General features: G+C 43.8%; 3 protein-coding genes across 3 annotated transcripts; 2 read left to right on the top strand and 1 right to left on the bottom strand.

The window, feature by feature from the left end:
- The first annotated feature begins 702 nt into the window (after positions 1–702).
- On the top strand, positions 703–10,154 carry coq10b (coenzyme Q10B). Its single transcript, XM_020637814.3, has 5 exons — positions 703–863; positions 4,802–4,957; positions 6,360–6,552; positions 6,852–6,953; positions 7,197–10,154. The coding sequence occupies exons 1-5, from the start codon at positions 766–768 to the stop codon at positions 7,362–7,364; spliced, it is 717 nt and encodes a 238-aa protein (XP_020493470.2). The 5' UTR covers positions 703–765; the 3' UTR covers positions 7,365–10,154.
- A 1,078-nt stretch (positions 10,155–11,232) lies between these two features.
- Positions 11,233–19,734, bottom strand: hspd1 (heat shock 60 protein 1). Its single transcript, XM_020637778.3, has 11 exons — positions 19,597–19,734; positions 17,785–17,958; positions 17,146–17,481; positions 16,965–17,060; positions 15,720–15,813; positions 15,452–15,620; positions 15,163–15,262; positions 14,592–14,837; positions 14,319–14,493; positions 12,581–12,759; positions 11,233–12,373 (listed from the first exon to the last, which is right to left on the bottom strand). Exons 2-11 carry the CDS (start codon positions 17,956–17,958, stop codon positions 12,206–12,208), a joined length of 1,737 nt encoding a protein of 578 aa, XP_020493434.3. The 5' UTR covers positions 19,597–19,734; the 3' UTR covers positions 11,233–12,205.
- A 423-nt stretch (positions 19,735–20,157) lies between these two features.
- hspe1 (heat shock 10 protein 1) lies at positions 20,158–23,800 on the top strand. The gene is made up of 4 exons (XM_020637780.3): positions 20,158–20,316; positions 23,124–23,279; positions 23,399–23,488; positions 23,576–23,800. Exons 1-4 carry the CDS (start codon positions 20,314–20,316, stop codon positions 23,624–23,626), a joined length of 300 nt encoding a protein of 99 aa, XP_020493436.1. The 5' UTR covers positions 20,158–20,313; the 3' UTR covers positions 23,627–23,800.
- The last annotated feature ends 238 nt before the right edge of the window (positions 23,801–24,038 follow it).

Below are 24,038 nucleotides of genomic sequence, written 5' to 3'. Positions count from 1 at the left end.
CTCCATAGTGCACCTTTAAGCACACAAAAAGTGTTTCCATTTGTACACATTCCAAGTGTTTGGTGTAAAGCGTTTCAGTTGTGCCATGTAGAAATGTACAAAAAGGAAGAAATGTCAGTATTTTCAAATATATTTCACAACAAAAACTTGTTGTAAAGCTTTGATATTTCATTGTGTATAGTAGCTTAAAAAACAAAAGAGCAATTAAATGAAGTGAGGATTTAGGAAGACTATAAGAAGTCGACATCGCATAAAAGGGAGTTTTTAAAAGACGTCACTGATTCAGCAGGAACTTAATAACCCTTATTCCTCTCAAATACTCAAGAGAACCGTCTCTATAACCTCACTAAACGAAATGTTTTCCTACGTTTATATAAACATTGTCGACGTCACATTATTATCGCTAAACAAAAGATGATGTGCAAAGTTTAAAAGGTTTAATGGTGGTGACCTTACAGGTGAATAACCTTTAAGCTCACCTGAGTGTACCCCGTAGCTCAGGCTGACAGGGCAACCCGAGCCAACACATCTCGTGACATTCCTGTGCTTGCAAGTTAGTGCGTGAGCCCGGGGCGGACACGTCGGTACTTTCAGTTGACGAACTGTAACACTAGCCAATGACAACTCTCAGCGGGCACGAGTTGTCCAATCACAGACCGATTTCGATTGATGACATCAACGTAGGGGGCGTGGCTAATCTGCGGGCACTGACGCCTGTCTGTTTGGGATCAGCGAGTGAAGAAGAAATCCGTCAAAGAAGAGACGATGGCGAGGGGAAGTCGGAGTCTGAGGAAAGTGGCCGAGTGCTTTAAACAGTTACCTTCAACAGCAAGCCGGGAACTACCGCCTAGAAACAACGTAAGGTAAAGTATTTAATCTTTTATCCCTCGACTGAACAAGGAAAGTTTAGGAAAAGACACTCCCTAGACTGAGTTTTAGGGTCGCTATGGCACCATAGACTGTAAATATTACGTATTAATATATATTACTACATAAATATTATTATGGTATCGAGGATACTCTTAACAAATCTGCCTGCTATTTGTGTATTTTGCCTTGTGATTGTCTTTTGAGATTAGTAAACTTGCTAACTCATCAAACGAAAGTACATCTCAGGTATCGGTGTACCGGTTTAACGAGTGACCGTGTTAACTGGCGACTTTCAGCCATTGATGCCATGGGATGGTTACAATATATTTTTAAAACAGAAAGAGCCTCTTGTGTAGTCTCCAATCAAAGACAGATGTGATAAGTTGATTGTGACATAGTCACATACAAATAAATAAACAGAGCGGGACTCAGCTTCAGTAACTTTAGTAACACTTACGCGGCGGGAAGTCTCCAGTCAACACGGTCACTGGTTTCACCGTAACACCGGCAACTTTATTAAAGCGAAAATAACTATCCTGTTCACTATTTTAATTCATTTCAGTAATCGTTACTGGCATGTATGTGACAATGACATATATAATAACAAAGAATAAAAACAATAATATAATAATAAATCAATCGTTACAATAACAATAATCAATAATAATATTATAATAAGAGCAATAATCTGATAAATATATATAAAAAAACTCAAATGTAATTAAAAAAACAATAACAAATAAACAGAAAAGAGTGAAACTCATAGTTCTTATTTTGTTTATGAAAGACTTGGTTTTACAGTGTGCGTTTGTAAAACTTGGTGTTGTGTGTTTATGCCTTTGTGTGTCTGGATTGGTTGTGTGTGTGTGTGTGTGTTCGGTGTGTGTTCGGTGTGTAAATACATGGCCTAGTGTTTAAATTGTTATTGTGTTTGCATGTAACCTATTCATGTGTTTGTTTTAAAATACTCCTATGCATCACTTTCTTAGACCTGCTGTCATGTACAGTTCTTACAAGGGGTGTGAATCCCCAATTCAATTATCTGGAGCTCTGATCTGTTTCAAGGTTTCAACACAGACAGTTCGGTCCGATAAAAAAATGATAATTAAAGTCATGTTTAACCAATCTGTATAACCAGTGTCGCCACTTTGATGTGTGTGTGTGTGTGTGTGGTAAGTGAGGTAAACATGGCATGTAAACATTACTGCTGCTGCTACGTCACCTGGGCATATTGGGCAGGTAATCACAGCCACAGGCAGCGAGAAAAGGAAGTCACAGTGAATGGGGATGGGGGATTAGGAATCAGAGGAAGCCACACAGTTTTTCCCCCATGTGTGTGTGAACAAGTTTTTTGGGGGGGGGGGGTCCGGAATGTCGGTCAAGAGTATTTAGAAATGACTCCAAGTTCCCTCCAGTTAGATTACCACTACATTAAAGCCATTTTCACACCTGCACTCCTGAAAATATCTAGATCATTTCAGGAGGACTGTTCCGGATATTCTCCTGACCTGGCATGTTCACACATGCGCCTCACAGTGCGAGACTAAATAAATATCGGAAGATTTTTCAGGAGTTTTCTGCAAGTGTGAAAGTCCTATATTAGTGCAATGGAGAACAGTAGTACAACAGTAGTTTTTCCCTGAATGCTGAATTTAGAAAGCTCCCAAGACTTTTAATATTGCTGTGTTTGGACGGACAATTGGCTCACCTTGATGGTCAGAACTATTACGAGATCTTGCAGCATTCAGCTTGCAAACGAGCTCTTTGTCCGTGTGTTAATCGGCCTAAATATGTCCCGCCTCTGCTGCACGATGTTGCCGGTTAAACGTGCACGCTGTCCTCCTCCTTTGCTCTGAAATCCAATAACTTAACCATGACCCTTCGTATCTGCATGGACTTGGCAGTTTTAAGGTCAGCACCATGTGTCAGCTGTATCACATTTCAGGTGGTAGTAGTGAGTGGACTATATTTGAAGTGACCTGTACTGGAGTTTACAGGCTGCACGCACGTTATGAGAAGCACTGAATAGCTTTTGTGGGTCAATTCAATCTAACAGTGTCATTGGTATTCCTGTCACAGCACATTAAGAGGTTACATAACGGCTGGTTATATATGCACAGAGAGCTTTGTTGTGCATCCAAACCATCCGGTGCCAGGGACATCCTGGGACAGGGTGCCACAGGTGTTGCGGGTGACAGCCGGGCACAGTGTACAAATCAAACAGTCGGGCAGATACTGAAGTTGTGGGCAGACACAGTGTCTTTATGTTTATCCATGGCGTCTCTACCCTCCAGGGCTTAAAGTCCTCCCCATTCATGGTGTCAGAGAAGATTCAGTCCTACTGGCTCCAGTTTAGTATTTGGCCATCAATAACTTTCTTGATGAAGGTTTTAATTGGTTGTCGATTCATTGGTCCATTCTCCTCGTCACTTTTTGTGTTGTCCTTGAATTTGAAGCGATGTCAGTCTGCTGTGTAGTCCTTCGGCTTCTTCAACTCTCCTGACACTAGGGCTGGTTAAAAATATAGATTCATTGATGCAGTTATTATTTTCCCAATTCAATAGCGATTCAGGGAAATTCTGAGATCGATTATTTCCATTGTAATGACACCGCCCTCCAGTGGGGGCGCTGTTGGTGCCACTGTACTTCAGCATACTGTACTTTAATGCCAGTCTTTGTTTATTAAAGAACAATGCAACAATAAAATACAGTTTTGAGTCAGTTTGTTCTAAACCTATACAAATAATGCACACAACATTATTGAAAAAGTATCAGAAGGTACTGTGATGAGTTATCTGGGTATTTCTGTCATCTGCGTATTATTAAATCGATATCGAAGCATATTGATCAATATTGAATCGTGACCTAAAGAATTGAAATCAAATTGAATAATGAGGTTGTGGACAATACTCAGCTCTACCTGACACATCTCGATACTTTTCATACCTGGATGGAGCAGTCATCTCCTTGTCAGCGTACTGTAGGCTCTGATGAAACATTTTATGTAGAAACTTCAAATGAAGACGTAATTTGATGTAACGCTTATCTATCAGCTCCTGAGCCCAATGATCACAATCTAATCACTACACTTTAAACTCTTTTTGAAGTCTTTACCTGAACATTAAACTCTCTGTCCAGGTAAAAGTATTTTTCTCTCTTACAAATGAAAGTTTAAAGCAACTTGAAGCTCACAGGAGAACACGGCGGCTGAGCTTCATTATTAAATGTGTTTTTCTTTCTGGAGCATTAATTTCAGTCCCTACTGTATCAGAAGAAATGTAGTTAATGAGTTACTCAGCCTGTTTTCTGACCTATTTCTGCAACCTTTCAACCCAAGGGGGGGGGGCGGGGGAAGGGGGTCATGTTAAGAAATGTATGGAAAGAGTCACAGCCTCGGAGTTAGAGAAGTCTGCAACTGACAGGGATTATTCTTTGAAGATTGAGTCATTTATTTTACCGATTACCGATTTGACAAATGTTTGGCAGGAGATGTACAGTCCACTTATCTCCAGGAAGAAAGGCTTACTGTATGCAGCTGCTTGTTTCTGTACAGGGATTGAAATCTGTGTTCTTTCATTTAGATTTAAGTCGACCAATCATTTGTTGCAGTCGAGGCAGACGTGAGAAACTGTGTCAGTAAAGCCACAGATTCCTCCTTTCCAAACAATCAGGGGGTCGCTCCCGACTCAAAGCTGCTCAGAACCGATTATCTGCCCAGACTATCTTGTAGTGCGAGTCCTACAAAGATCATATAATGTCTCTGATCTGCTCGGAGATCATCAGGGACGTCCCGATTTAAAATCAAACATGTTTGATATTTAGGATCTAAAAAAAAGGTAAACATGTTTCCTGAGAGCTTTCTGTGGTGATTCATACCTTCACCTCAGTTTTCTGACCCCTTCTGTGTTCTTCTAATTTCTCTTGTGATCAGATACCTGTCGTCATGCGGGATCCTGATGACCCGCGTGCCTCCGCTGATCGGTGCCGCCATGACGGGCCGAGGCGTCACGCTGCCCGTGCGCAGCTTCTTCAACCTCGCCAACTCCCTCTCCAAGAAGAAGGAGTACTCAGAGAGACGCATTATTGGGTGAGGAAAGCAGGGCTGCACCTATAAAAAGAGAAGGCACATCGATCCGGGTTATGAATGAAGGGATGGAAAAATTCGGCTGATTATCGTGTACAGAAATTACATTCTCAGGCCAAAAAAACATTAAAATGTTCTATGTGGGTCAGTCCAAACTCCCTCTTAAATGAAGAATGTGCGATATGTTCCACATAAATATATCATAAATCCTGTGTAAATGTGTCTCTGAGTCATGACTGTCTACAATGAGTGAGAAGCTTGAGTCCCGCTGGCTGTGTTGTTGTCAGAGCCGTGTTTACATGGACGGGACGGCCGGCTCCTCCCCTTGTGTATAAAAGCTGTTTTAGTCAAGGACTAGAGAGAAGAAGAAGAACATACTCACTGATTATTTGGATGTCATGCAAGAGTTTTTAGATCACGCTCATTCTGTGTCAGTTTACATGCAATGTGAAGCTACGAGCTAACTAAAGAACGCTAACATTAGCATGCTAACACAACAATGCAGGACACAGGTGATCGCAGCTCGAGCCAAGGACGATTTTCTCTGTGCATACGCTTAACGATGCCTAATTATGGTGCGCCCTAATTCATAACTCCTTCTTATGAACATGAGGGGAGGGGGGTTGGAGGTGCAAAGAGAGGCCTTTTGGATTTCTACCCTCAGCACAGTCGAACATTACGGGCTTAATGAGGAACTAAGCCTCTCATGTTTCCTGTGATGTTGTTTGTAATGTCTTCAGCGTGGAGTAATAGTTGTTATCTAGTAAACATTATAACATTTGGGTTGGGGTGTTTTATGAGAGGGCAACACATAGTTCTGGTTAACTCCCTGCTTCCCTAGGTCTCGGTCCCGGATTCAAAAGCGTTTTTACTCGGTCTTAGACTAGGCAGACTCTGGATTTTAACATCCTGACACACACATATATAAAATCATAACTCCTAAGTTGTAGTATGAGTTGTGTTGCTCCGTCTGCTGCAGCTCTACATTATGTTTCTCTCTGAGTGACGCACTAAATGTTCTCTTTGTTCCATGAAGAGGTCGTAACCACTAATCTGCTGTATAAATAGATTCAGGGAGCAGCAGCTCTCCGGCCCTCAGCTGGAGAGATGAACTTATATAACAGTGACACTGAAAAAAGATTCCTCATCTGCCTTTTATTCACCTCTTTTTCTTCTTCTTCTTGTTTACTGAATGAATCGTATTTTCCTCCTTTCTTCCTCATTCTCTCTGTTTCCACTCTCTCCCTCACTGACCCACTTATTCTTTTTACTGGGTCATGCATCCTTCACCGAGCCAGGCGTGTTGAGCGTTATGTCAGAGAGGCTGCTGACCCATTTCTACTTCCTGACGTGCACACACACTGGGAGCTCACGGCTCTTTTCCCCCCTCTGCTTGACTCCTCAGGTATTCCATGCAGGAGATCTACCAGGTGGTGGCCGAAGTGGAAAACTACCGCCTCTTTGTGCCCTGGTGTAAGAAGTCTGAGGTTGTGTTCAAACGAGCCGGATTCTGCAAGGCCAAACTGACTGTGGGCTTCCCTCCTGTGGTTGAGAACTACACCTCCCTTATTACCTCAGTGCGCCCCCACATGGTCAAGGTGAGGTATTGCATTGCAGCATATGTGTGCTAAATGCCCAGAGCTTTTTTGAAGGCACATTTTCAGATCCAAACTCTTCTTAGTTGATGTGTAAAGTTGACTTCTGCAAAAGTTTCAAGTCGGATTCAGCTGCACAAAGTTTTCATGGATCAATAAAGAAGCGGATCGACTTTTTTCAAAACCTGAAAATCACTTGATTTGAGCCTGTGGGTAACGGCACATATGTATCTCAATCGGATCGGTGTCTGTCCCGTGTTCTTTTCAGCAAGCTAATTCAAACGTTTCCTTTTTACTTTCAGGCGTCCTGTTCAGAGGCTAAACTCTTCAACCACCTGGAGACGGTTTGGCGCTTCAGTCCTGGCCTCCCGGGTTACCCTCGGACGTGCACTGTGGATTTTTCTGTAAGTTTTCAAACACGTTAAAAGATAAATGTGAAAGGTCAAAAAGAGGGTTAGATTGTCCTCCTCTGTGAACACATGTCTGTACTCCCACGTGTCTGAGCTTGGCATGTCTGCAGCTGCAGTGTTGGATTTCACATTGGATCAGTTTCAAACTCGCTCACACACACACTCGGCCCGCTGACGTCTGTACACGCTGTTTGACATTCTGCTTCTAACTTTGTCCTCCCTCTCGTCCGCCCTCAGATCTCCTTCGAGTTTCGCTCCCTCCTGCACTCCCAGCTCGCCAACGTCTTCTTCGACGAGGTGGTGAAGCAGATGGTGTCTGCGTTTGAGCGTCGCGCCTCAAAGGTGTTCGGTGCAGAGACGCAAATCCCGCGAGAGCTCATGTTCCACGAGGTTCACCACACGTAGCGCCCCCCCTCCCCCCTGCTGCACCAACCCCCGACACACAATGCCCGACGCCAGAGAGACAAAGAAGAGACTCCACGTGTTCACAGAGAAACCTGCAGTGCCTTTCTCACACCTATGACCAAGTTCATTCCCAACAGTTCACTATCTCATGTTTTTTATAAACAATGTCGCTCCACCAGCTCAACAACTTGTCGGTGCTCAAAACACATTTATACTTTTTTTCATTTCCATTTACAGAAAATTACAACCCATGCCGGGTCATCATTAGCTGCTCTTATTGCAGGTGCTAGCGGCTAGCTGCTGTGGGTAGTTTCTGTTTCTGCTCCATTAAACAAACGAGAAACGTCCCCAGAAAAAATGCTATAAAGGCGACTAACTATTATCTTAACTAGAGCCTCTCTGGGAGGAAAATTGAGAACGACGCAGAATGCATGATGGGAAATATGCCCAGTTTTTGGACCTGCTGGCATCTGCACTTATGTAAACAAACAGAGTTCAAATGTTTCTGAGAATATTTAACATTATCACACGTTTTTAACAAAGTCTTGTGCAGCCCGCAGTCAGCTTCATACCGCACAGAGAAGACTGCTAACTAAGGGCCTGTGTCCACCTGCCATTTTTCAATTGTTCCCAATGAGGAGAGAGCAGACACCGGAGAAAAGGCGCAGCGTCCTTCTTCAGAACGCTCCTCCTTTTGGTTGCTTTCGCTCCAAGTGCTTCTTCTTCTTCTTTCAACTTTTCAGAAGGGCCGCTGTTGATGTCACTTGAGATCTTAAAAAAAAAAAAAGCTCATCATCCAGACAAAGCAGGCGGCCAAACATCCTCCATTTGATCCTCCGAGTGAAGAAAGTAAAAACCCTCAAATTGAAAACATACAGTAAAAAGTAACGGAGCAGTGTCGGTCATACAGTGGCCGTTGTCATGGAGACTATACGCATGTGCAGGGCCTTTATTCTCAGTACAAGCGCTTCATCGTGGCGGCCCAGAGCACACAGCCAGGGCTTTTCTGCCTTAAAACAACTCCAGGTGGACAAGGGTTTTAAGAGGTTCAATGTTTTGTACAAAAAAAATATATATTGGGTTTATATTGAAAAACAAACATCATTGGAAATAGTTTTATGCACACTCATTTTCTAGTGGATGGATCCTGAATATGACAATAATCTGACTTTGATAGGGGTAAGGCTAACAGTTGAGATTTCCCTCATTCCACATCCAGCATTTGGTGTTTGAGACACAAGGAGTGAGCTGAGATGAGTCGAGTTCAGGGAGAGATCTTTGGGGTATATCACAGTTTGTGACAGTCTTTACAATTCTTGGAAGAAATCTTCACTCATGCAATCAAAGTCCCACCAGTTGTGTCTGCTTGCCACTCTGCTCGTCGAGTCCTCCGTCTTTCTCTCTGCGTTTACAATCTGTGATATGTCTGTGGGAGCCTCTCACTCACGCAGGGTTCTGTTGTATATATTGTGGATCAGCTGTGTTGGGAAACAAACACACTGACAGGGAGAAGTAGATTTGAAGCTGTAGGAGCAAAGGGAATGTTGGAGGAGAGCGTTTTTAGCAGGTGTACTGTGTGCAGGGATTCAGGTAAAGCTACTGGATGTTGTGTGGCGTTTAACTCGTGGGTGGGCTCTGATGCTGTTACAGTTAACTTAAAGGTCACATATCCTCCTCCTCTTCAACCAGTGTAAATAAGTCTCAGAGCTCCCCAAAACATGTGTGAAGTTTCTTGTTCTAAATCCACTCTGATCCTGTATTTGATCATGTCTATACCCCTCTATTTCAGCCCTGCTCAGAACAGGCTGTTTCTATGTCTGTACCTTTAAATGTAAATGAGCTGTGTCTGACCACGCCCCCTCTCTGGAAGGGCTTGGGTGTTTCTGGCTTTCTCACTCCATGTCCTATTGTTTACGGTGAGAAGGCAGACTCAGAGTGTAGAACCAACACCTAACTGTGGGAGTGTCACCCACCTGGGGAGGGGCTACTGCCCTTTGTGATGTCATTTCAAACAACCTGTTTGAGCACACATTTTTCAGAAAAGTAGAGCAGGGAAAAGACGGAGAGGATGGACTTTTCTCATTGGGGGGTTTGTAGACAGACTAGAGACACATGTTAGTGTTAGAGAAACATGGGGAAGAGGATTTTACAGAATATGTGACCTTTAAAGACATTTAGAAGTAAATGAAACAATCCGCAGCAAGTACAGCTTTTTAAAATCTCTTTCTGTATATTTTGAGAATATGTTACAAGAAAGGGAGACACAGTGTCACTGGAATCAGAGGTTTTAAATGTTCAGTAAAACCCGGACGATGATTCTTCAAAATGAGCTGAACTGTTCCTTTGCGTCTCCCGGAGATGACTACTTATATTTTCTTTCTAATGTTACAAACGCGCTCTCCTCGGCTGCTGGACGTAGAGTCACTCGAGGATACAGCAGTGAGTAAGTGTGCAATATAAGCCATATCCTGTAGGCGAGCATGTTACTGCCCAGCATCAATCAAAGGACCAGAACTGTGTGTCTGTGCTGAGGCCAGGGTCAAACATCTTGACCTTTAACCTGTCTCTAATCTGCTTCACAGAGTGCCTCCTCATCTCCTGGCAGCATATTTATCTTTCATATCATACTCATTTTAACATATTTATTACTCAGTTTTAAGTGTAAATATTGGTTTGAAGACGACTACAGAACGACCTGCTTGTAAAGAGAAATTGGGTTGTTGCGTACACAGTGTTTGACTTCAGAGAGATGAACCGACTGCATGATTTATAAACTGTGTTTTCTAAAGAGCTGACTGCTGTTTGTTTCTTTGTTTGTGGGTGTGTTATATCTCAGCACGGCGTCGCTTCATGTGCGACCCATGTGGAGCGAGCAGAAATATTGTGGTCACATGAGCGGTAAGAATAGAAAGCAGCATGTGGACACAGTGATGGTCATGAGGTTTGTAAATGTCACCGCTGCCAAGGGTCAGGCGTTATTTTTATCTGTTTAAATTCAGCAAGGGAAATATCTGGGAATAAAATCCCAACCCAAAAAAAAAAGAGGTTTTCAGGATTCAGAATCCATTACGAGCTTTTATTTTGCACAAAATCCTGTCCTTGGTGTGAACCCGGCCACACCCACTTTTACATGTACATTTAAAAGAAGCTTCATTTGTTTGTTTTTTTCTAGTTTGACCCTTCACAAGCTTCCTGAGGCAATGAGGTTCTGGGTACCCCGACTGTGAGCGGCTCTCACTACAGGAGTTCGATTTAAATCTTTTTAAATGTGTATAAAGCCGACTTTGCAATATTTAAATTACTCAACATTTTAAATATTGTTTACCACGACATAAAGTAGACATTAGGTTTGTAGCAGAACAAGTTCCCATTCAATAATTCACCGAATGTTTGTATCAGACATGAAATATTGAATTCAAAGCAACTTAAAGTACCTAAAGTTAGTGTGGACTATAGCGCCCCCCTGTGGACAAAAGGATACAAAAAGTACACGGTCCCATTTAAATCAACAGAGCCCGTATTCGTCAACATCCTGGGAATCCTCAGAACTAACTTCACCTCAAGAATCCTACCTTGGGTCTTAACCTAGGATTGATTTAGGAACATTCTCAAAGCAAGGAAGAGACCGAAACTCGCATTGAGAGGGCGTGGTCGACCCCTAGGTATGATGTTTTTTTCAGCAGCCGTGATTGGCTAATCCAAAGAAATGGAGAAAAAAAGTCTAGAGTTAGTAAGGTATAGAGTTAACTCGTTAGATTGACACCTTCAGGAAACACGGAGGACACTTTTACTTTAAACACACAGAGTGCTGCCACTAACTGAGAAGGCAGCAAAGCTCTGGCTGATAAAGAACATGAGGTACGAGACATCTGAACAATTAAATTTATTAAATTAAGAAAAAGAAAATCAGCATGAATCATCGTTTACATCGTACACAACACGACCTGGAAGATCGACACTGTTCACATCTGGGAAAATGGAAACCAGCTACCGAGTTTCACGTCTTTTTGTAGTTTGAAGCAAAGTCGATGACACACAGGGCTTCACATTTACACCTTGAATGGCGTTTAACGTGAGCCTAACCTCACGTCTCCTCTCTCAAACAATCAGCTGTTAACGTTCAGCCATAACGACATAAAAGGCTGAAAAAGTCACACTTCTGCATGCATGAAAACGACTCAGAGACTTTTTAAAGCCTCAGTAAACATTATTTCGATCATTCATTTTTTTAAGCAGGCCTCTGGTGATGTTAAAAACTCGTCATTTTTAGGCACTACACGCAGACACTGGAACAAAGGAGACATGAAGTCACAGAAGGAGGTCAAAGTTCTGTAAGAAAAAGGGTTTAATTCAAACAGACGACAGATTTGACCTCACATTATTTTAGCTGAGAGAGGAAAAAAAACAAACATCAGATACATGTTTATATTTATATATATAAAAAAACAAGAATTAACAAATGACAAGAAACAGACGAAACAATCCTGGCTATGCATGTTTTCTCATCACACCCTGCTGTAATACAGAGCTTCATTACGTGTTTACTATGTTAGCTTCTTCTCTGACACCTTGTGTGTGCAGACGGCTGATGGATCTGTTTTCCCCCCAGGAGCAGAAGAAGACGAGGGGGGGGGGGTGATAGAGAGGGGAGGGGGAGGTGACGGTCGCTTTCAGCTCCATCACCTTCTTTAGTCAGTGTGGGCAAAGTTTGGTGGAGGCGGGTGCAGGTTTCTCAGAGGTTCTTTTTTTTTTTTTTGTCCCTCAGCAGCCGCCACCCTCCTCCTCCTCCTCCAGTCCCACCCTGTATTTGTAAGTCTGTACAGCGAGTCGGGACGGTCACATTAGAAACCCATTCCTCCCATGCCGCCCATGCCGCCCATGCCGCCCATTCCTCCCATGCCGCCTCCGGGCATCTCCTTCTCCTCCTTGGGGATCTCTGTGACGACGGCCTCAGCGGTGGAGAGCAGGGAGGCGACTCCTGCGGCGTCGAGGAGGGCCGTCCTCACCACCTGTGGAGGGAGGAGATCACAGGTTACAACATTTCTGGGATGAAGGGAGGGTCGTTATCAGAGATTGATGACACTTGAAGACAACCACCGTGCAGATGGAAAGCAAAAGAACTTCTAAAAATGCTGTAGTACACATGCCAGACCAGTAGGTGGCGGTGTGACTGTAATCTCCTGCAGAAAATCATCCACAGTGAGTGAAGTCTGTACCTTGGTGGGGTCGATGATGCCCTTCTCCACCATGTTGACGTACTCTCCCAGCATGGCGTCGTAGCCGAGCTCGGCCGATCCCTGCAGGATCTTCTCCACCACCAGAGAGCCCTCCACGCCGGCATTCTTAGCGATGGTCATGGCCGGGATCCGTAGTGCCCGTCTGATGATGTCCACACCTGTTGAGACACACAGACAGGAAACCAGATTTATGAATGAACTGTTGAGTCAACCTGGGGTTCCTCTTCCATCCCATGAGCTGGTTAAAAACGGGCGTATAAATGAAATTAAAATGATCTCCCTTCCCAGATTTTCTCACATCAGCTTTTTTCAAAAGAGTTAGACTCTGTAATTTTGTCTTGCATTTGGAACTACAAAAATTACAGAATCTCAAAAGGCGCACCTGCAAAAACCCAGGTCTGTGGGGGGGCTGGGCCTACCAGTATTCAAGCACTACTACTGGGCTGCCAATGCCAGGGCCTTGATGTTTTGGCACAGTAAGCCAGGCGGTTTGGCCACCGATGCCCCCTTGTGGCTTGACATGGAGGCTAAACCAGATCAGGAACTTTTTAAATCTACCAGAGACCTCTGTGCAGACACCAATCTGTTTTAACCACTCTTTTTTTTTTTTGCCTCCACAGTTAGACAAAACCTATCATGTCTGGAGGGAGAGGAGTTTGGTAAACGTCACATAGCTCTACATAGACGGACACTTCAGCTGAGAGAGAAACTGAATCTGCCCCAGTCACACTTTTTCGCTATCTGCAAATGAGACACTATGTTCGATCCAAAACTCATGATTTTGAGACCCTCCCAGCAGAAAAGGCATTTTCTGATGTCCAGAAAAACCCTCCTAACTCCAGACATCTCATCTCTAAGTTTGTGTGTTTGTTTGACTGTTGTATCTCAGCCCATACTGTAAAGATCCGGGAGGCTTGGACAGAAGAATTGGGCATTGCTCTGTCAGAGGTTTTGTGGGATAAGGGTCTGTCTATGATACATTCTTGCTCTTCAATTTAAGGTGGTCCACCGACTTCACTATTCTAAACACAGGTTGCATCGATTCTATTCTTTTGTTTCCCCGTTGTGTGACAGGTGCAAAGTTTCAGAGGACACATTGACTTGTGCCTTCTGGTCCTGTCCTTTGCTCACTGGAGTCCAAAATATTTAACTGGTACTCTAAGGCCTATAACAAACTCTTTTATCCAGATGCTGAAGTTGCAATCTTGGGCTGCTCACAGTTAACTGAAAGTCTTCCCTCACGCCTGCAATGCTCCCTAGCACTGAGGATGATTATCGCCAAGAGACTCATTCTGACAGACTGGAAGTCGTCTTCCCCACCTTCTTTTCAAAAATGGATCTCTGAAATTATGTCAGCCATACGAATGGAAAAACTCAGGTTCCTGAGGACAAGTTCAATCAAGAATTTCTTGGCAATCTGGGACCCATTTCTTGCCCATTTGGACAAAGTTGATGTGGGTTGAAAACTCACCTTGTTACCACCACGGACTTCTTCTTAAGAGACTTAAACAGCGTATTTGGGTTTACTGAGTGACTGGCAGCTATGAAAGAAATGTCTGTTTACATTTCACTTGTTTATTTTCACCTAATTTTTTAATGTACACGTCTGAGCCGTGTTTGTTTGTTTGAAAAAACTGCAAATAAAATATTGGAAAAAAACAAACAAAAAAAAACACATCATATAATCCCTGTGAGCTCATGTGTGTGTTTTACTCACCGATCTTCTGGTCTGAGTTTGCAGCTTTGATCTCGTCGAGTGAAGGGATGCAGCGCAGCAGAGCGCAGCCTCCTCCAGGTACAATTCCCTCCTCCACTGCAGCTCGTGTGGCGTTCAGAGCGTCTGTGACTCGGTCCTTCTTCTCATTCACCTCCACGTCACTCGTTCCTCCGATCTAAAAAAACCCCACATAAATAAGTCATTCATCACAACCTTTGTTGAACTGCGTTAATAAGAAGTGTGTAACCCTCTGTCATCGTGTCCGAGACAAACCTTGAGAACAGCGACGCCGTCCGACAGCTTGGCGAGCCTCTCGTTGAGTTTCTCCTTCTCGTAGTCGCTTGTGGTGCTCTCCAGCTGCTCGACGATCTCCGACGCACGCTTCTCGACATCGGCGGGGTTTCCTCCTCCCTTCAGCAGCAGGGTGTCGTCTTTGGTGATCTGCACCTCGCCGATTTTACCAAAGTCGTGAGCCTGGATGTCCTCGAGAGCGACGCCCAGAGTATCCTCTCCAAACACCTGCAGAACGGACAACATAAATGCTGTTATAGAGAGCAGAAGTGCATATTTGAAGTCACACACTGATCACAGATTCTGATGCAAAGGAGGAATAGGTGAAACACACACTGGTCATGAATGTCATGAATTGACAGCCAGGTGTTTGCCAAGTCTACCTGCTGTTAACTGGGTAACAAATCAAGCTCTGGAGTGAACGTCGGGGACACGGATCACCCAAAGGGACAAGTGGAGGTCATGTTTGAAGTCGCCCCCAAGTTTAATGTCAGAGGCTCCCATAAAGTAGCAAAGACATGATCAGTTCCTTGAGATTTAAAAGTGGACTTACAGTGCCCCCGGTGGCGACGGCCATATCCCTCAGCTGGTTCTTCCTGTTGTCTCCGAAGCCGGGAGCTTTAACAGCCACTACCTGCAGACCGACCTTCAGCCTGCAAAATAAGTTGAAGTATTCATGAGTAATCAGGGCGAGAGAGAGAGAGCGTGGGAAAGGAGCCACAGATCAGACTTAAACTCGTCCGCTCAGAGGACTATATCCTCTGTGCACGGGAAGCGACCTAACCTAGGCCACCGGCGCCCCAGTCAAGACCAGTAGAGATGAGAGAGTAAACATTAAGTACCTGTTGAGGACGAGCGTGCTGAGCGCCTCCCCGTCCACATCTTCAGCCACGATCACCAGTGGTTTGCGGTGCTGGTTGGCGATCTCCAGAGCCGGCACGATGCTCTGCACGCTCGAGATCTTCTTCTCGCTCAGCAGCAGGTAGGCGTCCTGGAACTCGACCTTCTGACCTGCAAAGCGGAGAACCCAGATTCGTTATAGGGACACATGACTTATTGTGTAATAATAATAATATTAATAATGCACAGGTTCAGGACGAGCGTGCTCACCTTTGGCGGTGTTGATGAAGTAAGGGGAGATGTAACCGCGGTCGAACTTCATGCCCTCGATGATCTCCAGCTCATCGTGCAGAGTTTTCCCGTCCTGAGAGGTTAACACAAGTTTAGTCTCTTCACATAAACAGGATTTATCGTCTGCAGAACAGGTAATCCATCATTAACATGGTCACTAAGACTTTTAAACCGAGCAGTAACTTTAAGACTCTTAGGACGAGAAACGATTGAGTAATTTAGAGAGAGAGCATCCCGCAGCCTGGACGTCTAACCTCTGAAGGTTTAATCATTTAAGACTTCTCTTTTTATTTCCTCTTTCTGTGTTTAACTTCTAAAGAGGCCGATAGAGGAGTCACAGCTGGATTCAAATTCTTTATTGTCTTTGAGTTTCTTCTTTCAGCTCGGTGAAGAAGCCTGCAATCTCCCGCGGGCTCTGCAGTGAGATGAGATGTTTTCACCTCAGAGTCTCTCTCGTAATCTGATCCTCAATCAGACTCATTACAGATAAACGGTGGCTCGTAAGGATCTTGGACCTCCTAAAAGGTCTGGCAAAGAAACCCAACCTTTCAATCCCGATGTCATGGCAGCATCATTCATCGTTTCTATCTTCATATCCGTCTGCTGTTCACATTCTGTTCTGAGTCGTCTTTTCACACGGTTCAGTTTCTTCATGTTTGCTAAACTCTCTGCGTTTGAAACACATGAATTTGTTTTTATTGTGATGCCCCAGCGGTGTCATCAGGTAATGTTTTCATTGTGATTGTCTTGGACGCAGGTCTCCAACCTGAGCTTTCATTGCAGCTCACTACAGCCTCATGTCCACCTAGCGTTTTTTTCTCTGAGCTCCAGCGTCTTTTTTTCAATTGTTTTTTTACAAGGAGAGCGTTTGCAGCAGAAAGCGGCCGCCCAAAGACAGAGAGCAGCGCCCAGCGGCCGCTCCGAGAGCTCAAGATTAAAATCTTTCAACTTTTCAGAAAGACGTTGTTGACATCACTGGCGCTGTTTTCTAAATGTTTAATATTCCCCGTAGTTTACGGATTGTGTCTTGTTCCCACATCCTCTTTGCGCCGTGTCTGACCGGGAAATAAACGTTCTAAAAACATGCAGTAGTTCGGTCCGCTTTGGTTAAATAAAGAATGATTCAAACTTTAACCGTGGCGTCTCCCCTCTTTATCGTGACCTCCTGAGGCAGGTTATGACATCGTCTAAATAAAAATATGTTAACCTGCGTGTGAAACAAACCTTGACTGTGATGACTCCCTTCCTGCCGACTTTCTTCATGGCGTTGGAGATGATGGTTCCAATCTCTACATCTCCATTGGCCGAGATTGTAGCAACCTTGAGGACGATAAATAAACATTTTTGTTATTTTATTTATTAAAAACGTCGGCTCGACGTGTGCAGCGCTGCGTCCTCTCTCTACCTGTGCGATCTCCTCGGGGGTTGTGACAGGCTTGGAGAGCTTCTTCAGCTCATTAATGATGTGTTCCACGGCCATCATGACTCCGCGGCGGATCTCCACGGGGTTGGCGCCTTTGCTGATGGTGTCAAAGCCCTCCTTGGCGATGGCCCGAGCGAGCACGGTGGCGGTGGTGGTGCCGTCTCCGGCCTCCTCGTTGGTGTTGTTGGCCACGTCCTGCACCAGCTTGGCGCCGATGTTCATGTACTTGTCCTTCAGGTCGATGCTCTTGGCCACAGTCACGCCGTCCTTGGTGACCTTCGGGCTGCCCCAGCTCTGCTCGATGATGACGTTGCGACCCTGAAGATGAGAGAGACAGTTAAGTGATCAAGCAGTCCAACACGCCTTGGCGTTAAAAAAAAACTGTGGATACAGGGAAGTGATCATTTTGTGCGGACGATGTTTCGGGCTCTCGTTACCTACAGCTGGAATGAAATCTAAAGTCTGCAGTCAATAGTTTCTATGCTGGACCCATCACTGCTATTATTATTATTATTATTGTTACATAAACAATATCAATATTTGCAGGTGTAGAAATTATTCAACACCAAATGAATCAGTAGTAGTACATGCAGATTTAATAATCCATAATCCACACATTACCTTTGGACCCATGGTGACGGCCACAGCGTCAGCCAGCAGGTCGACTCCCTGCAGCATGAGAGCGCGAGCATCAGCTCCAAACTTCACGTCCTTAGCGTAGCCTCGTGTGAGGTGAGGAGCCAGCGCCCGGCACACAGGCCTCACCTGCTTCATGACTGTCGGTAGACGAAACATCTGAGGGGAGGGAAAAAAAAAACATCAATTCATGATTAACTGTGATGAAATCAGCTTCCAGTTAAAGCTTCCTCCTCTCCTCCCAAACTGTCACATGACAACAGATCATATGTTACAAAGGTTCACGCTCCCCCCCCCTCTAGTGGCATCAAGCCGTATGACAGCCAGCAGTGGATGAATGGACATCTTGGTCAAACATTATCAGGTTTGTCCCCTTTAATGAAAAGGTGCTGCTACAACACAAAGAACGCAGTAGAGAGACGCAAAGAGACACTTTTACACAAACATACCCGATTTATTACGTATAGAAACTCAGGCTGGTTTTATGAGCTACTTCTGTATTATTTTAAATGATACAATTGAGTAAAATAAACCTCAGTGAGGCTCAAACTAACAGCCACCTATAGTAATGAGTTGTGTCTAAATTAGGGCTGTCAGCATCAACTATTTAAAAATGGATCGGATGACCCTGATGAAGGCCACGAGCTGAAATGCGTCGGTCTAAATTGTTAATAAAGTTGTTATTCTTACTACAAATGTTGCTGGGGCATTTTGACCTCTTCTAAGCATTAACTATTTAATCATTATTAATCTCATGTTATTTTGTCCCTTCAGGCTCCCCGTAGATAGTGGTCCTCAGTGTCAGTGATGTAAAAGAAGGACACTGCTGCATCTTTGAATGTCTCATTTCACCTCAGCAAACTCTCAGAAAGCTCAGCTGACGAGTCCAAAGTCATATCCACCTTATGACATCACACATTGTGAAATAATACAATTTAAAACATGCAATTAACTTTTGAATTTTAGCTAATTCTGTTAATTTTTTAATAATTTGACAGTCCTAGTTAAGTATATTTATGAATGATTTTTTTTGTTTAAATATATATTAAACAGAAATTCGTTGTCGTCCTATTAGGGTTTAAAGAAGTTTTTAATTTGTGTAAAAGTGGGACAGAGAAAATATTTATGAACTAAAGACAGTAAAACTAAACGATCCGTAGTTTGTGTTTCATACGGACAGAATAAAGAGTTTACTACGATTATTAAAAAAAAAATCAACATTTAAGTGGATTTATAAAAAAAAAAATGAATAGCTGATCCAGTTCCTGGTTAGCCCACGTGTGCTCTTCGGGTCGTGCGTCACAAGGTCAAATTGTGAAAGCATGTGCGGAACTGCTCAGCTCCATCATGTGTGACCATCACACCGTCGTGCGAGTCACTTAGCTATACCTGCTGAACACCTGTGTGCACGCGACGACACACTCGCACTGTTAAAGCGTGTCATAGTGTTTTCAGGTTGTACCCAGCTGTGAGGCATGACTTTAATGAAGAGAGGTTTCATCATACAAGACACCAGTCACGACATTAATCACCGACTTAATCCAATTTATTAACCGTGTGTGGTTAAAATAAAACGTTCACAGAGCAAATTCGAAGCCATTCTGAACATTTAGCGACATTTTTGCATGAATGTCCTCTCAGTTATGAAGATAATTCTGTCCGCTCGGAGTTACCCCGGCTAGCTTTCCCTGAAGCACTAAATGTTGCCACTAAAAAAACAGCGCTGTTCAGATTTAATTATAAACTGTTATATATAAACTTTAAAGCGCTAGAGTCTTGTAAGATGTCAGAACTTACTTTTGAGGTGAAAAGCTTCTGGCTGCTGCGAGGTGCACGTCTGCAAGAGGGAATGATATAACGCCTGTACGTTTGAGGACAGATCGGTGTGGTGCAACTGAGAGGGGACTGCACATGGGCTATCACATCCGGGTAATTTACCGGCTCGCCACGGAATCTGAATAACAGCAACCTAGCTTAAATAACCGCCTTATTTGGTGTTTTAAATTGCTCGCACTGACGCAACATACACATTTGAACACACACTTTGGAATATATATTGAGTGTGCGTTTCGAGAATCACATTTTATGATCGTTTTAAAGCAGAATTCACGTCAATGCTCGTTCCGGGGCGAATCGATTCTAGAAATTTCCCGTGTACCATTGGAGGAAAAAAAAAAAAGGTCAAAGTTGACTTTGTGAAAATTTACTCGGACTGAAAATGAATGAAAATGAAAAGAAAATACAGAATTATTAAGTGTATATTCGAACTCATTGTTTTTAAGTGACGTTTCTATGCGGGAATCGATGTTTTATTCGTCGTTTTAACCCGTAGGTGTAATAGAATTTTCAGTCAGGCGAAGAAGTTTGGGGGCAGGGAGTACGCATGCGCAGGAACGTTCTGGATATTTCCTCACGTGGAGCGAGTCCCCTTTTCAGTGTGTCAGATCCACGCTCAAGAAGAAACCGGGGTTCAGCAGCTCCACGTCGGCTCTCAGACCTCTTACACATCAAGACATGGTGAGAAACTCATTTTAAATGTGTTTTATTTATTACGAATACTTCCTGTTGTCCCGTAAACAGCGACCTTACGGCTCCTGAGTTACGGTTAGCAGCTAGCTCACTTGTGTAAGGTACCTGTAATGTTCATCACAAGGTCAAACAGTTAAAAATCAGGGTATGAAAGGGAGGATATGGTCAACTGGGGTGCGTGTTTATGCCGTGATATATTAAAATAAACTGTCACAGGAGATTCATCTCTACCGAAAGTGCAGCAGCAGCAGCTACAAACTCGCTGCTGACTTGAATATTAACACACATTCCTGCACTTTGCTTTAACATTGAGTCGGTTTTCTGTCAACAAGCTGACATCTGGGATTCTACACAGATGTGCGCAAGGACATGTATCCTGCTCAAAACGCGTCGTGTCATTCATTTCTGCAGCAGACGCATGGATGACGCGTCCTCACAGTCCAGACTGTTTAGACTACTTCAACGATAGTTACAGATCACATGTTTTAAAAAACCTGTCTGCAGATTCACGTGTAATGCTGCAGCATGCATGCCCTTGATCAGTAAAACATATGAGTTACATGCACGTTTAAATCACTTCCTGCTTCCGCTACGTAGGCTGTGACCTCATAATGTGACCCATGCATGCAGCAGCAGCAGGGTCTGAAAACTGGAATTCTCCAGATCCTTTCCTGAATCCCCTACACTGAAATCACTCCTTTTTAATGAGTAAAGAAAAACGCAACACATTCATGAATGATTATGAGACAACTCTTTAAATGATTTCCCTAATTACGTATGCGTCTTCATTGATTTATTCATTTTATATCAGCTTGTATTTTTACATTCCTGTGTGTACTTTATCTGTTATAATGTTATTTTAATCCCGCTTTCTTTTGACTCGCATGTGATTCTGACTATTTACCTGAAGTATTTGTGCATTATTGTTCTTTAAATAAAGAAATTGGGGGGGGGGGGAGAGGAACAAAAGTCGTCTCATCAGGGCCCTTAACTTCCTACCTCTTCATTTACCCCCAATCCGCCTCGAAACGCCCAGCAGCAAGCCTCCCTCAAATTTGATTCCCAAAGTCAGCTTTGCGCTTCTTCATGACATCACCAGCAGAACGTGCAGGCACAGTATTACCTGTGCCCACCCACCCAGTACAGCTCTGCAGCTCCCATGGCGTACAATTATATTATCACATTAAAAAAGACTTTATTTTTGTGGTCCATAGATTTACTTTATTGATCCCAAACTTGTGTTATTACAGCAGCAGGTAATCAAAGCAAATAAACCAACATAAGGATAAATACCCAAACAATATAAGAAATACGAACAAACATGAACATCCAGAAGTTAGCCTAACAATACGTCTTAAGTCTCAATAAAGAGAAATAAGAAAAAAAAAAAAAGTTGACAAGTGTAAGTGTTTAAATCCAGCGATGACAGTTTTAAGTCCAGGGATAAGAGATACCAAGATGTTGGGAGGAGAGAGTGAGAGAGGACATGCAGCTAAGGGCCGAGGTCGGATTTAAACCCACGGCCCGCTAATGTCGAGGACCACGGCCTCTGTACATGGGGCCACAAAACATAACCGCTAGGCTAACCAGCACCCCAATTCTGAGGTTATTAAACATCTTCAGCGACGTGTCCCCCTGCAGCATCGTAAAGTAGTGCACAGAGAAGCTTCTGGAGAACTGGACAAACTGGCCTTGTTACCGTTATCGCGTGCCGTTTACAAACCCGGAGGACGTTTCCTCACAGGTCAGGTCAGGGCTGATAGCATCACGGCTCAGTGTTTGGATTTTGTAACTGACTGGTGTGTGTCCTTCGCGCTGCCTCAGGGGTCAAACAGTCACAATGAGAATGTGACTCCGCCTCCCTTTTAGAGCGACAACTGAATCGGATCTTTCAACAAACCTGGAACCTGTCCATCCCCCCATCCCCCATCCCTCCCCCTTTTTTGTTTGAACTCCCTCCCCCTCTCTCCCAGACAACCTTCAGCCAAGGTCACCGATACATCTGCTGTTATCAGAGCGCTGACAACTGGTGTTATAAATCTCACAAACGCCCTTGTCCTTTCCTCCCCCCCTCATGCATTTTTACCGCTTTTAACTTTTGGCCTTGTCTGAACCTTTAAACACGGCCAAAAAGTTACATTTCATTCTGACTTTTGCAACAAAACTTTGATTTCACAAAGCTGCCTCTGACTAGTAGCTGCTCATTAATTGCACAGACACCGTCTTAACTTAAGCTCTCTTTCACCTCGTCTAACCTCACCCCTCCTCCTCCTCTTTCTCCCCCCTCCTCCTCCTCTTTCTCCCCCCTCTTACCCCCCCCCCCCCCCAAGCGGCCATAATGACGGTTTAATCATTGCTGCAATTCACCGGAGAATCTCGGTGGTCACAAACTTTGAGCTTGTGTGTTTTTTGTTTAGTTGAAAAGGACCCAAGAAAGGATTAGCATCAAATCATATTTTTAAAATAAATAATAAACAAATATTATTAAATTAGATTCAACTTTCACGAGTGCTGAACAACAGGGCTCCGGTGGCTTAGTGGTCATTTTGCAATCTCCATGTACAAAAGCGTTTGTCCTTGAAGCAGGCGGCCCGGGTGAGAGTTCAATCTCTCTCTCTCTCTCTCTCTCTCTCTCTCTCTCTCTCTCTCTCTCTCTCTCTCTCTCTCTCTCTCTCTCTCTCTCTCTCTCTCTCTCTCTCTCTCTCTCTCTCTCTCTCTCTCTCTCTCTCTGTTTCTGACTCTATCCACTGTCCTATCAAAATAAAGTTCTTTTTTCCTTTCTTGGTAACTCGCAGGCCTTCAGGAAATTCCTCCCCTTGTTCGACCGGGTGCTGGTGGAGCGCTTCACCGCGGAGACGGTAACAAAAGGCGGCATCATGCTGCCAGAGAAGTCTCAAGGCAAAGTGCTGCAGGCCACAGTGGTGGCAGTAGGACCCGGCTCTGTTAACCCGGTAAAAACAAACAAAATATGAGTGTAGTAAAGTGTCTATGAGGAATGTCGGGGGTTTATAGTTGCTCTTTGGATACTTGTGACTTTTGTCTGATTTTCAAAAAAAAATTTGTTTTGTAGAAAGGAAATCTGCAGCCGGTTAGCGTGACGGTGGGAGAGAAAGTCCTCCTACCAGAGTACGGTGGAACTAAAGTCAGTCTGGACGATAAGGTGCAGCACGACTGTCTCATTAACGGATTCTGATATCATGTTTGTTTTGGTGCCTTCCTCCTCTAATTTCCCTTTTTCCTCCTCTAGGACTATTTCCTGTTCCGTGATGGAGACATCCTCGGCAAATACGTCGAATGAGCCTTCCTTTATTTCTGTGGCTGTAGACGTCTCTGTCATCACCGAAGAGAAGAAATTATGTTGTCTCATCCCTGTCTTTTTTTCTTTCTTTGTTTTTTTTTCTTTTTATTAAAGGTTATTTCAATTGTAAATAATTATCACATTTTGTTACAATAATAAAGGTGAACTGTTGGAGTTCTGTCTGTTCGTCTCAAAATGTTTTTAAATGAAGCCTTCACAGAGCTTTGAGAGGAAGCTCTTCCTGCATGCACGAAGAAACCTCTGGTGATAAAACGCAGTAGTGTGACTGACCTTAAACCTCCCCAAAACAGCTCATGTCACTCCACTGTTCAACTCCCTCCCCTCCCTCCCAGTTTTTGCTCGCATCAAATTTAAAACTGCTGCTCCTCCTTACCTAAACTCTCTCATCCAG

Source organism: Labrus bergylta, chromosome 13 (assembly GCF_963930695.1).
Source record: "Labrus bergylta chromosome 13, fLabBer1.1, whole genome shotgun sequence".
NCBI classification, from domain to species: domain Eukaryota; kingdom Metazoa; phylum Chordata; class Actinopteri; order Labriformes; family Labridae; genus Labrus; species Labrus bergylta.
This window is presented reverse-complemented; position numbering and strand designations above follow the sequence as displayed.

Bases quoted from the DNA above. Each gene is read 5' to 3' on its own strand.
- hspe1 (XM_020637780.3), top strand. The intron at 23,280-23,398 runs GTAAAAACAAAC...TTTGTTTTGTAG, and splicing joins GACCCGGCTCTGTTAACCCG to AAAGGAAATCTGCAGCCGGT. The intron at 23,489-23,575 runs GTGCAGCACGAC...TTCCTCCTCTAG, and splicing joins AAGTCAGTCTGGACGATAAG to GACTATTTCCTGTTCCGTGA.
- hspd1 (XM_020637778.3), bottom strand. From the start codon at position 17,958: ATGTTTCGTCTACCGACAGTCATGAAGCAGGTGAGGCCTGTGTGCCGG. The intron at 15,263-15,451 runs GTACTTAATGTT...CTTATTTTGCAG, and splicing joins AGCACGCTCGTCCTCAACAG to GCTGAAGGTCGGTCTGCAGG. The intron at 14,494-14,591 runs GTTTGTCTCGGA...GGGTTTTTTTAG, and splicing joins ACGGCGTCGCTGTTCTCAAG to ATCGGAGGAACGAGTGACGT.
- coq10b (XM_020637814.3), top strand. From the start codon at position 766: ATGGCGAGGGGAAGTCGGAGTCTGAGGAAAGTGGCCGAGTGCTTTAAA. The intron at 6,553-6,851 runs GTGAGGTATTGC...TTTTACTTTCAG, and splicing joins TGCGCCCCCACATGGTCAAG to GCGTCCTGTTCAGAGGCTAA. The intron at 6,954-7,196 runs GTAAGTTTTCAA...GTCCGCCCTCAG, and splicing joins CGTGCACTGTGGATTTTTCT to ATCTCCTTCGAGTTTCGCTC.